The 13,078-nt window shown below is 39.2% G+C and overlaps 1 protein-coding gene across 2 annotated transcripts in view; it reads right to left on the bottom strand.

Annotated features, from left to right (window-relative positions):
- Positions 1 to 653: 653 nt before the first annotated feature.
- Positions 654 to 13,078, bottom strand: part of LGR5 (leucine rich repeat containing G protein-coupled receptor 5) — a 200,349-nt gene continuing 187,924 nt past the window's right edge. For both annotated transcript variants that reach the window (XM_069081932.1, XM_069081931.1), the window contains 5 exons: positions 11,811 to 11,882; positions 10,461 to 10,586; positions 8,987 to 9,132; positions 5,381 to 5,464; positions 654 to 3,588 (listed from right to left, as the gene is read on the bottom strand). In XM_069081932.1, coding sequence (XP_068938033.1) covers positions 2,501 to 3,588; positions 5,381 to 5,464; positions 8,987 to 9,132; positions 10,461 to 10,586; positions 11,811 to 11,882 — 1,516 coding nt within the window. In that variant the 3' untranslated portion in view covers positions 654 to 2,500. The remainder of the gene's footprint in view (positions 3,589 to 5,380; positions 5,465 to 8,986; positions 9,133 to 10,460; positions 10,587 to 11,810; positions 11,883 to 13,078) is intronic.

Raw genomic sequence — 13,078 nt, 5'->3', positions numbered from 1 at the left:
GGCTGGTGGCCTACAGGGGCTAGTTTGTTGGGCTTGATAGATGAAGACCAGGGCCTCAGGGATTTCTGACTTGTTTGCTTCTGGGAGATCATCATATCCCTTAATTTCTTGGCTGACAGGAATTTGAAAGAGAACAGAGTGTTTTTTTCCTCCTGTGGGCCTGGAGAATCATATGCCTTCATGCTTTGGCCTTACCATGGTCACATAATGAAACTGCTTGAAAGGAAGAATTTACAGAAGTACTTTGGCTGAACATGTTGAGTCTTTAATAGTCCTATTTGTCATTTAGCCTTGTGTTTTTAATTGTGGGTCTTCCCCCCGCCCCTCTCATTGTTAAAGCATCTTAGGACCTGGGAAGGTCCTGGCTACAAAAACCCAACTATTGCCTGTAATGATGACCTTCAATAACCTAATGATAGAGTGATTTATGAACTATAACTAAACTACAGTAACATCAACAGCAGTATCAGCAGCAACATTCTAAGAGATGGCAAAGTTATTTCAATTTTGATTCTGTGAAAGACTTATTTCACAAGTCATGTCCTAACTACCCACAGCTCTGGGGTTTCCAGTTTCCAGTTGGCTTGGTGTGAGATAACACTGTTCATAGCAACCATACTTAAACACCAATAAATAAGAGACTGTACATCTGCTTTTGTGGTCCATGACAAAGCTGAAATCCTCTTGGCTTTCAGTCTCACATTTTATTACAAATTCCTTTTATTTCTTATACCAATAGAAAAGCAAGTATAACTTATTTACAAGCACTACACATTTACATATATTATATACATATAATAAATTTAGGAAAATAATTGGGCAGGAAATGTAATATCTAAGTAGTACGCTGCAACTGTACATGGTTTACTGTTGTGTCCCTTATGATTATTGTATCATATTGTAATAATAAATACAGTTCTATATTTACAAATCTTATAAAAAATCTCATAAATGCATTTTTTCAATTCCAAATTAAAACATCTGATCAAAACATTTCAAACATGCTTATAAAAATAAACCCACCCAACAGCTATTTGTTTTGGAGGCCTGGTGGAATAATAACGTTCTGATAAAAGAAACGAATTAATCTTTTAACTTCCCGTGCTTTATTATTTTGCTTCTCAAAACATTTTACACATGTATTAAATATGGAAAAGTGGGGGAGAGAATGCCACTGACATCAAGCAGTGAAGCCCAGATGGAATGCAGCTAAAAATCAAGCTAAGTAAAAGGGTCACATTTCCATGGAGCCAAAGGTGGGTCAGGACTCAATCTCTAGCCTCATATTGTCTTATTGCCATAGCTTTGAGATTCTCATGTAGACTGATTTAGTATATGTCTCTGCTACAAGTAGATCACCTTTCTACCATGCCTATGAACTCAAAAACCTGATTGCTATAGTCTTTAGCCAAAAGTATCCTCCCACCCCGAGCCCCCCAAATCCATTTCTATGAATGTCCATTGCCGGCAATGAACTTTGATCCTGAAACCCCAGATTTGGGTAACAGGGAGTTAAAGATGAATGAGGTCACTCAGAAATGATCTTCCTCTTATTTCCTTGATAATAATTTGAGCTAATTTAATTTTTTTTTTGCTTTTTTTTTTTGGAGGGCAATTGGGTTTAAGTGACTTGCCCAAGGTCTTTGTGTTAAGTGTCTGAGGCCGCATTTGAACTCAGGTCCTCCTGACTCCAGGGTCGGTGCTCTATTCACTGTGCCACCTAGCCGCCCCGCTCATTTAGCTTTAGAAATGTTCATACAGTTCTACCATACTGGAGGATGAACTGGCTTTTAAACCAGATGCTAGTTCCTGAAATGGCAAATAGGACTATGTGTAAAATACCCTCCAAATGTAAGCATGCTAATAACATCCTCCATTCTGAGGCCAGGTAGATTAGTGATCTGGAAGAAGCCTGTCATAGATAGGAAAGGTGGAAGGGCAATAAAACTCTCTGTGTATAAATCCAGAGAACCAGAAAACTCTGTCATATCTTATGTTTAGTAATAAAGATGATTTTTAACTTCCTTTCTCCAACCCACTTCAATCACCCTTTAAAGAATTTTAGGCCTTATGGAACCTACTTTGTGGATCAATGTCTTCTTTTAAAACTTTCTGTAGATGAGTTTAGGGAGAAATAGATTTAAATTGTGGCGAATCCTTGAAGAGCATTTATTTCTTCTATTTGTCGTGTACTGGTAAAAAAAAAAATCAGTTGTTGATAAAAACAACCAAATTGGCACTATGCAATGAATGCCTACAGCTCATTTTTGATCCCAATATCAGTGGGTTTGCAATTTTTTTTTCCACACTGGTTGAGGGGAGACTTAAAAAAAAATCAATGTTCTAGTTCAACTTTTTTTTTTTTAACATACCACTTCTCAGGTGCATGGAACAATTCTCAAGAACACTGTACCCCTATCCCACCAACTATACCACCCATCTTCCCCTTTGGGGTTTGCAAATTTTGTAAACATTTCCTCTTTATGTCTTGCAACTCACATTAGAGACAAGGAACAAATGTCACAGATGAAAGTCGACGACTTTCTGTCATTGGGTAAGATGGTGACCCTTTTGAACAAGATGTCAGGTCATAAGAGCTGCTGCCACTGGCAAAAGTGACCAAAGCTTGGGTTGAATCACAAGATCGTTTCTCCACATCTTCCGAATTAATAGAGATCAGACTTGGGTGTTTTGATCTTTTCCACAAGAATGTTTGCTTTCGGAAGTTCCCCATGTCTTCCCTAAAATTTGGATTGAAGACAATATAGAGAAGGGGGTTGAGACAAGCAGGGAGTGGGACAATCACCAAGAGAATAAACTTAATTACTTCAGGACTGATGAATGTGAGATTTAGCAGAGAGCTAAAGGACAAGAAAGCCACAGGACAATAAAGGATGCAGTTGGTGAAAAGTAATAGAGCCACATGCTTCATCATTGCACAGTCCCAAATATTTTCTAGTTCTCCCTTTTCCAAACTGCAGTAGAGCTTAGTATAGGTGATGGTCATCACAAGGAAACAAAGGGAGTTCAGTAAGACCAGGGCTACCATGTAACTTGTAGTACTGGGCTCTCCAAAAGGCAGGGGCAAGCACAGAGGAGACACGCCATATTCACTGCCACTGAGCAGGGGAACTGTAGCAATGGTCAGGGCCAACAGAAAGCAAAGCAGAACTATTGCTTTCAGGCTGGAAAAAGATGCTTTGGTTTCAAATTTTGCAGAACATTTTACAGAGAACCCACGTTCAAGGGCTGCCAGGGTAAGTAGGAAAACAGACGTCTCTGAAGCAAAAATGGACAGAAAACCAGTGATTTGGCAACCTATTCCACTCTCCCACCATGCACCATATTGAGCAAAGCTGCCAAAAGTTAATGCATCGACACTGGCCAAGACACCGCTGGAGACACCCATTAGGGTGTTTACCACTGCTATCAATCCAATTAAAAGTTTTATAGAGGAAATATACAGTGGAGATCTGAAGATTGTTGAGGTCACCAAAGCATTGCAAACGAAAGCCAAAAACGCAATGGTCCACACTCCGATTCGGATTAACCAGCTACCAAATAGATGTTCACATGGTTTGAAGGGCCCTGAAATGGAAAGAGAGAGATAGAGAAAAGGAGACAAATCTCAAATTTTAAGTCATGTATACATGTGATATTGCCTAAAATCAGATGATAAGTCAGTGGTAAAGAAACAGGACTACAATATAGATTATGAGAATCCTTGTCTAGTGCTTCTACACTTGTACCACACCTCTGTCTTTGTTTTATTTTGTTTTTTGCTTTTTGGAGGGCAGAAGGTTGGGCAATTGGGGTTAAGTGACTTGCCCAAGGTCACACGGCTAGTAAGTGTTAAGCGTCTGAGGTTGGATTTGAACTCAGATCCTCCTGACTCCAGGGCCCGTACTCTATTCGCTGTGCCACCTAGCTGCCCTGACACCTCTGTCTTTAAGGAGTTTGATGGTTGAACTCATGCAAAGTCAAGTGAACGGAACCAGGATAGCATTGCACACAATAATAGCAAGATTGTAAAGATGATCAACTGTGAAAGACTTAGCTATTCTGGCGAAGAAATGATCCAAGACAATTCCCAAGGACTCGTGATAAAAAATGCTATCTTCCTCCAGAGAGAGAATTGATGAGCTCTGAATTCCGATTGAAACATATTTTTTTAAAAAGAAATCTTATTTTTTTCTGTTTCCTTTTGCAATATGGAAATATGTATTTCATGACTTCACATGCATATATAATTTATATAAAATTTCCTTTTCAAGGAGGAAGGAGAGGGGGAATTTAGAACTCAAAATTAAAAAAAAATGAATGTTTTAATGAAAAATTTTGACATATATTTGGGAAAATTTTACAAAATAAATAAAAACATACTTTAAAAAAGGTTTGATGGTTGGAGAACTAACCATCCCAGACAAATGTTTCTTTATATATAAAGTAAGCTACATGGAAGACTGTAGCACGTAAAACCTAGGTTAACATTTGATGCTTAGGACAGAGGAACAAAAAAGTTTTTTAATGTATCACCATCAATGTTGTAAACAAATGCCTCATGCTTGTCTTTTTAATAGTCCAATTTAGTCGCAGGAATGAATAAAAATAATAGTAGTATTTACATAGTGCTCCAAGGTAAGAAGCACTTTGTGAATATTAACTTATTTTATTCTCATAACAACTCTGAGAGGTAGGGGCTATTATTATCCCCATTTTACAGAAGGGGAAACTGAGGCAGATAGAACTAAAGTGATTTTGCTCAGTGTCACAGAGATAATATGAGTTTGAGACTGGATTTGATCTCGTCTTCCTGAATTCAATCCAATGCTGTCAATATTCTTTCCCTATGTATTCAGTACCAGTAATTTGTTACTTAATGGACAAGCAGATATTTGGGAAGTCAACTTAAATGACTTAAAAATATTTATTGCCTAATAACTATGTATAGTGATGTGCATACATACACACATCAACCACTATTTTAATGTTTGACTGCAATTATCTTTTGAAAATGCATTTCTCTTTATATGATCAGCTATTGAATCACTCTTAACCTGTATCAAAAGATACTTTTCTACTTGAATTTACAAAAATGTCCATGTAAAAATCATCTCCTTGAATGAAATATAGTTCTAAGGGTTAGACACCTGTAATTTGAATACGGAAATGAAGTCTGAGAAGAGGAATAGTGATGAGAGTCAGTGGACCTCCAGATTTTGATGCCCCAACAAATTGACACCAAAATGTCACCGGACTTCACAGTATGACCTTGCCAGGACCAAATCCCAAAGCAGAAGTTCTGAGGTTAATTTTAGGGACCAACTGTGGTTCTTACCTATGAAAACTGTTTCAGTTCAAGTTCCTGTAAATTTCTTACCTGGAGGTGGTGAACACTGTACTAAATGATGAGCTTTAGTGTCCTCTTCAAAGTCAAGAAGGAAGTCCTCTAAATCACGTTCATCTGCATGGGCGAGAAGTTCCTGAGAGTTTAATTGCGCAATCCCTTCTTTGGGGGACAAGATCAAGGGCAGTTGAGGCATGAATCCTCTTATTCACTCTTCTCCCTGTCCCTTCTAGACATCTAAGAATTTCATAAATATTGTTTCATTTTTCTCCTCACAACAACCCTGGGAGGTAAGAGCTATTATTATCATCCCCATTTTACAAGTGAAGAAACTGAGGCAGACTGATTAAGTAACTTGCCCAGTGAATATCTCAGGAAGGATTTGAACTGAGGTCTTCCTCATTATTGGTCCAGCTCTCTATTCAATGTGCTACCAATCTGCCTTTATTTGTATAGTAACAGATTTTTAAAAGCAGTTTGAGTCATATATACATATGACATTATCTAGTATTAGATAGTAAATCAGTGGTAAGAGACCAGAAGGCCAGACTCTCTCTCTCTGTCTCTTCCTTCCTTCCTCCCTTTCTTCCTTCCCTCTTCCCTTCCCTTCCCCTTCCTCCCTTCCCTCCTCCTTAACTCCCTCCCTTTCTCCCTCCCTCCCTTCCTTCTTCCCTCCCTCTCTCCCTTCCTTCCTTCCTTCCTTCCTTCCTTCCTTCCTTCCTTCCTTCCTTCCTTCCTTCCTTCCTTCCTTCCTTCCTCCCTCCCTTCCCTCCTCCCTCCCTTCCTCCCTTCTCTCCTCCCTCCCTTTCTCCTTTCCTTTCTCCCTCCCTCCTTTCCCTCCTCCCTCCCTTCCCTCCTCCCTCCCTTCCTTTCTCCTTTCCTTCCTCCTTTCCTTCCTCCTTTCCTTCCTTCCTTCCTTCCTTCCTTCCTTCCTTCCTTCCTTCCTTCCTTCCTTCCTTCCTTCCTTCCTTCCTTCCTTCCTCCCTCCCTTCCTTCCTTCCTCCCTCCCTTCCCTCCTCCCTCCCTTCCTCCCTTCCCTCCTCCCTCCCTCCCTTCCTCCCTTCCCTCCTTCCTCCCTTTCTCCGGTCCTTTCTCCCTCCCTCCCTTTCCTCTTCCTTCCCTCCCTCCCTTCCCTCCTCCCTCCCTCTCTTTCCTCCTCCCTCCCTCCCTTCCTTCCTTCTTTCTTTTCTTCCTTCCTTCTCTAGTCTTAACTTCATAGGGTCATAGATTTAGAGTTAGTATGGGCCCTAAAGGTCATGGAGTCCAACACCCTCATTTTACAGATGAGGACACTGAGGCTCAGAGAGATCAGATGACTTGCCTAGGGTCACTCAATAAGTAAATATCAGAGTTATGATCCAGATCCAGGTTTTCCCATCTCTAAATCCAGATATAGAGTGGCAGCTAAGCAGCACTGAGCCTGGAGTCAGAAAACCCCAGTTCAAATCCAGTCTTAGACACTTCTTAGCTGTGTGATCTTGGACGAGTCACCTAACCTCAAGATATCCTGTGACATAGCTAGTTGGTACAGTGGATACAGTGCCAGGTCTAGAACTGGGAAGACCTGAATTCAAAGCTTGTCTCAGACACTTACTAGCTGCATAAATCAAGTCACTGGGCAAGTCACTTAACCTATATGCCTCACTTTCCTTAACTGTAAAATGGGGATAATAATAGAATTTACCTTGCAGGGTTGTTGTGAAGATCAACTGAGATAATTCTGAAGTGCTTAGCACAGGGCCTGGCTAGGCACTAAATAAACGTCAGCTAGTATCATTGATACCTTTCTTGATCCTTCTCATTATTTTTCTCTTCCTCCTCCATTACTTTATGTTTACTTATATAATTTATTTGTTATATCTTCCATTGGGATGTAAAGCTCCTTAAAAAAAAAAGCTCCTTTGTATTTCCCAATGGCTGGCAAAATGCTTTAAACACAGGAGCCATGTTGCATAAGAGCTTATTGAATTGAATGAGTTAACAATCAGCAAATATTTATCAAGATCCAGGCACTAAATGCTAAGTGCTAGAGGGTACAAAGAAAGGCTAAAACAGACTTTTCTAATTAAGAAGCTCGTATTCTTTTTTTTTTTTTTGGCTTTTTGGAGGGTGATTGGGGTTAAGTAACTTGCCCAAGGTCACATGGTTAGTTTTTGTGTGTGTCTGTTAAGTGTCTGAGGCCTGATCCGAACTCAGGTCTTCCTGACTCTGGGGCCTGAGCTCTAAGAAGCTCATATTCTAATGGGAGAGACATATATAGAGTAAATCGGAGCTAATTTCAGAGGCAATCAAAATTCTTTGTCTTTATGATGAAAATCGCTGTGTTTACCTCATTGCAATTTCCACCCATAGTTCCTAGTTCTGTCCTTTGGGATCATGCCAAGCAGAACTCATCTAATCTCTTTTACATAATAATCCTTGAAGATAGCTGTCATCTCTCCTCCACAAATCTCATTTTCTCCCAATTTAACATGCCTATTTTCTTCAGCTGGCTCTGACCTAGCATGATCTCAAGGGCTCTACCATCCTGGTCACTTGTCTCTGGATTTCCCCCAGTTTTTCAATGTCCTTACTAAAATTTTGTTCCAAGAAACAATCACAAAATTCCAGATGTGCCCAGAGTAGCATATAGTAGTACTTTGGGGTAGTATGATTATGGTGAGTTAATGTACCCTGCAAACTATTTAAATTTTTGTTGCTTAGGTTTATAGCTTACAAAATTGGAAATTCAGTGGCCCAGTACTATTAATAGAACAGAAATGAGCCTTGCAATTTTTTGAGTTGGATTCATTAAAAATTAGACGACTCTCTCTCTCCAAATGATGCCCTTCTGAGAAAAAAGGAAATCCATATGTTAGGAGGAGAAGGTCAATGATCAAAATGGTATAATGACTGTAGGAGCTAACACATTAATCACCTACAGACAAACTGAATTCTACAGACTGCTTGTGAATCCGAGGTAATATCGAAGGCCTTGAAATGTAAAATCCAGTCATTTTTGAGTTTGTACTAACTTGCAAGGTTATAGTTGGAGGGAAAAGGAGTTGGTGCCTACAACTTCTCTTGGTTCCCACAAGTATGGTGTGAGGTACGATGCCTTCAATTTAATTAATGTCTTTCATCGAGGAACACCAGGTCCTTCATTACAGACATTATCTCATTTCCTGCTGTTCATGTTTGTGTAGGAGAGTGGAGGTAGGTTGTTTTTTAATCAGCTGATTTAGAAACAGAGATGGCAAGTTCCTGTGGTACTCCTGAGACATCAGAAATGTTTCCCGGCTAGCTCTGTCGGTAGGAGACAGACGGTCAAAACAAATGATGAAAGCATGTTCAAGAAAGGTAAAGTAAACAGAATCCACCTGGAGAGGGTCTTTTTAATGTTTATGGGAATCTTTTATGAGAGGTTTCTTTGTAATCTACACGGAAGACAAAGCTACTTTTTAGCCAGAGGGATTTAAGCTAAATGTGAAGAATTCCCCTACAGCAAGGAGTAAATATTAGAATAGGTTCCCAAGGCATTAAAAAAAATACTGTAGTTTAGGTATGGACCTGGGGGATGACAAGGAGGTGGACTGGGCAAATTTTCAAAATTCTTTTTATCCCTGTTGTTTCTGTGAGTGGGATGGGAGCTGTTCTTACCTTGGAAATGCAGCATTCCAACATCTTTCTTGTGAAATTCATCAATACTACTGTTGTCACCTTTATTCCACTGATTAGAAATTTTGTGGAGGTTTTCACAAGCCCCAAATGCACAACACTGGTAAGCATAAGGCATTTCCATCAGCCTGTGGAGGAAAGAAGAAGAAAAAAAGGCCATCACATCTAAGGAAACATGTACAGTTATCCTTCCCACACCATGACTTTCCCCATCGTGGCTTTGTTATATCTCAGGTGGGCATAAGAAATGAAATGGGAATTTTGGGGGAGTTTTGTAGAAGGCACAGATGACACACAAAGGCAGATAATACAGAAAAATGCATAAAATATGTGCATGGTATTGCATAATATTAACCCAAATTTTATAGTATGGCACTGCAAATACTTTATTTAAAAAAAGGAAAAATTTCAGATTTCTCTGCTACAAAGGGAGGACCAAAATATTTTGCAGGGATTTTCCAGATTGCTGGGGCTCAGTGTGGAAGCAATCATTGCAATGAGCAGATAGAGCACTGGCTCTGGAGTCAGGAGGACCTGAGTGCAAATCTGACCTCAGGCACTTACTAGCTCTGTGACCTTGAGCAATTTAACCTCGATTGCCTCTCGCCCCCAAAATAAAATAAAGCACTCTCAGGGGGATTCTTCATTATCATTTAGTGTGCAACATTTTGAAGAGCATCCCTTTTTCACTCAGGTTTAAATTTATTATATGATTTTTTTGAGGGGAGGGACAATTGGGGTTAAGTGACTTGCCCAAGGTCACACAGCTAGTTAGTGTTAAGTGTCTGAGGCTGGATTTGAACTCAGGTCCTCCTGACTCCAGGGCCAGTGCTCTATTCACTGCGCCACCTAACTGCCCCTATTATATGATTTTAAAAAGTCCATAACAGAGATAGGTAAGCGTGGTACAATGGATAGAAGGAATATCATGGGTAGAAAGGCCTTGGAGTAAGAATGACTTATGATTAAAGTTCTGCCTCTGGTACATATAGGCTATATGTTCATGGGCAAGTCATTTAATTTCTCAGTTTTTCAGGAAAATCTCTCCAATTTTAAATTAGAGATGAGCTGCTAGTCAGAATCAGTGGAGAGAATCTCTTCACACTGATGAAATCATGGGTATTGCTTGCCACACCAACCCCTTTTGCAAAAGAAAACCTAAGTGAATTGAAAGATTATAAATGTTTGCCCCCAAATTTATGAAATGCCTTCTTTAATTATATGTTCTAGCTTTAATTGATGGTGTTCAAAGCAAATTTCATGGAGCCCTTTAGGTTCTGTAAGATCTGTAGGAAGCTTCTCTGTCAGCTCCCTTTCCTTTCCCAACACCCTACTCAGGATACAAAATACTTTTCTGAAAGAACCCATGACCTCATGAATTTTAAGGACTCCTCTTATGGATCTATTATTTCACATGAACACAAATGCATCTTATTAGTTTTAATGACAAACTCACTTGAGTTCTGGAAAGTTTTCAGATGATATCAGACTCTGCAAGGCATGATTTCCTGTTAATTTTAAGTGAGTTAAACCATGTAACCCAGTCACAGGAAAAGACGACAGAAGGTTGGATGATAGATCCCTGCATAACATCAAACAGAAATTAGCTTTTTCGTCTTTACTTGCATAGAAAGTTTATGTTAAAAAACAGCTTAAAGATTATTATACTTGTCAATAAAAACTCTCCCAAGTAGGGCCCCATTTAATTGGAAACTGTTTGAGGAATCTTTTTATATATTATGCCCACATACTTTAATGTACACAACAGTAAATATAACCATTTGGGCTTTAGTTCCCAATGACCTTTCCAGTTAAAATTACAATTGCAAAAGAAAACAGTTTCAATTCCATCCAAGGAACAAGTTCTACATTCATTTTCTTTTGCCTTGTAAGTATAGACAAGATGGTGGGGATTTGTATGTTTAAGTTGGAGACTGGTCCTGCCCAGGACTGTGATGGTGATTGGTGATGGGGGTGAGGGGGGAGGTCACAGAATTGTTCTCCCCATTCTGCTTTTGTTCTCCTGCATTCCTGACTAATAGATCCTTCCTTTGTATCAGACCATAGGGGGAGGGAGAAGGAGATAGGAAAAAAGTCAATCAATAAACATTTGTCAAATGTCTTCTGCAAGCCTAGTACTGTGTTAGGTGTTGGTTATACAAATACAAAGAATAGGGGTGGCCAGGTGGCTCAGTGAGTAAGAGCACCAGCCCCAGAGTCTGGATGACCTGGGATTGAATCTGGGCTCAGATACTTAGCACCACACCCAGAAATAACTGGCCGTGTAACCTTGAGCAAGTTACTTAACCCCAATTTCTTAAAAAAAAAAAAAAAGAAAAGAAACAAATACAAAGAATGAACTTACCCCTACTTGCAAAGAAGCAAGAAAGACAGAAGGGTAGATAGGGGTTGTGAAGAAAAAAAAGTGAGGAAAATGGAGTGAAGGTAAGAATTTTTTTCCACTAAGCAACCCAGAACGGAATTAAAACACTTTAGAAATGAATAGGATGTTAATTTCATTTCATTCCACCAGTTTTGAGTTTTGAGATTGTTTTGAAAATCGATTCTTAATTACTCAGCATTTTTTAACAGTCCTTTCAAAGGGCTAATGTGTCCTTTGAGGGCCCTTGTAGGAGAGAGGGATGGTTAAAGCAAAGTGTGGAAAGAAGGGACAGATGTTGTGGCTAGTCCTGCTTATTGAATTACATGAAATACAAGTTATAGCTGCCATTGGAACAACTGGAATTTTTACTGACTAGAGGGCCCCAAATTATGCGACAAAAGAAAAATGAAATACAATACTTACAGCTTTATCAGAGAAGGCAAAGAGGAGAATGCATTGGAGTGAATAGTGACAATTTTGTTCCAAGCTAGATCCCTATAAAAAAGTGAATAGTAAAATTATGTAAATTCTTCTGATTATTTAAGCTTAAAAAAAATATCAAGAATGAATGTGTGAAATTACACCTGAGTACAGCGCTTAGTACATAGTAGGTGGTTAATAAATGTTTATTCATTGATTGATTTTCCCTCATGTAGTTTTTTTTGTTGTTGTCAAGCATAAGAGCTCAGTAAATTAGAGATTAGAAGATAGCAGAGGTTAAAAGAATTCAACTCAACACATCTTTATTAATCTTATTAAACACTTATGTGCAAGTGAGAAGTAGAGTCAAGTGGGTAGACAAGCCAGGTTCTGAAGCCTGACAAATGTGGCTTGAAGTCACTGACCCACGTGGCTTTGTGGTAGCCTGGGAAAATCATCTAACTTCTTAACCGACTTTCTAATACCAGAAGCTTCAAATCAGGGGAATATCTCCATTGGGAGAGGGAATTTTCTTACTGAGAGTTACCTTTCTCAATGAAATTTCAGCTCTGTCCCTTTCCCCCTCTCCAAATATTCAGGGCATTATGCCAAGCACTGGGGATACTGACACAAATGAAATAGGGAGTTTATGTTCTATATTGTAATACAACATATACACAGATTAAATAAATAAATGCAAGGTGATTTCATGAAGGAGAAACTGTTGATTACTGAAGGTGTGACATTGTCACCATTAGCATGCTTATTGTTATTTTGATTCTGTTTTTTTAAAAACATCTTATCACTTATATGTCATCCCACATTGCTTTGTTTTCTTTATGTGTGTTACTTCATATTATGGTAACCTTAGGTTCTTTCAAAATACAACTGAAGAGCTATTACCATTTAGGTAATGGCTCTTGACTTGTGCTTTGAAAGAACCTAGAGATCATCAGAGGTGGAGGAAAGGAGTGAATGCACTCTAGTGTAATGGGGCTTCATCAGAGAAGCCCATTGACTGTTTGAAGCACACTGGTGACATGTTTATCTTGGTCCTTTCCAGTGGACCTTATGTGCTGGTTCAGTGACAAAAGACTTGGCATTGCAGATGGTCCCTTGATGGGTCTCCTTGCTATATCCTCCTATCTCTCCATATCTAAGTAGTGTTGGGTCACTAAACCAAAACGAGCCACTCACTTAATATACTTTATAAAAGGATGGACTGCCTTCCACTCTACCTCTATCTCTAAACCATGTGGCAAGTTTCTCTC

This window comes from Petaurus breviceps, unplaced genomic scaffold, assembly GCF_028583685.1.
Source record: "Petaurus breviceps papuanus isolate PSGF00001 unplaced genomic scaffold, PetGlider_PUasm1.0 156, whole genome shotgun sequence".
Taxonomy (NCBI): Eukaryota; Metazoa; Chordata; class Mammalia; order Diprotodontia; family Petauridae; genus Petaurus; species Petaurus breviceps.
Note: the sequence above shows the minus strand (reverse complement) of the source record. Positions and strands in the feature narration are given on the sequence as shown.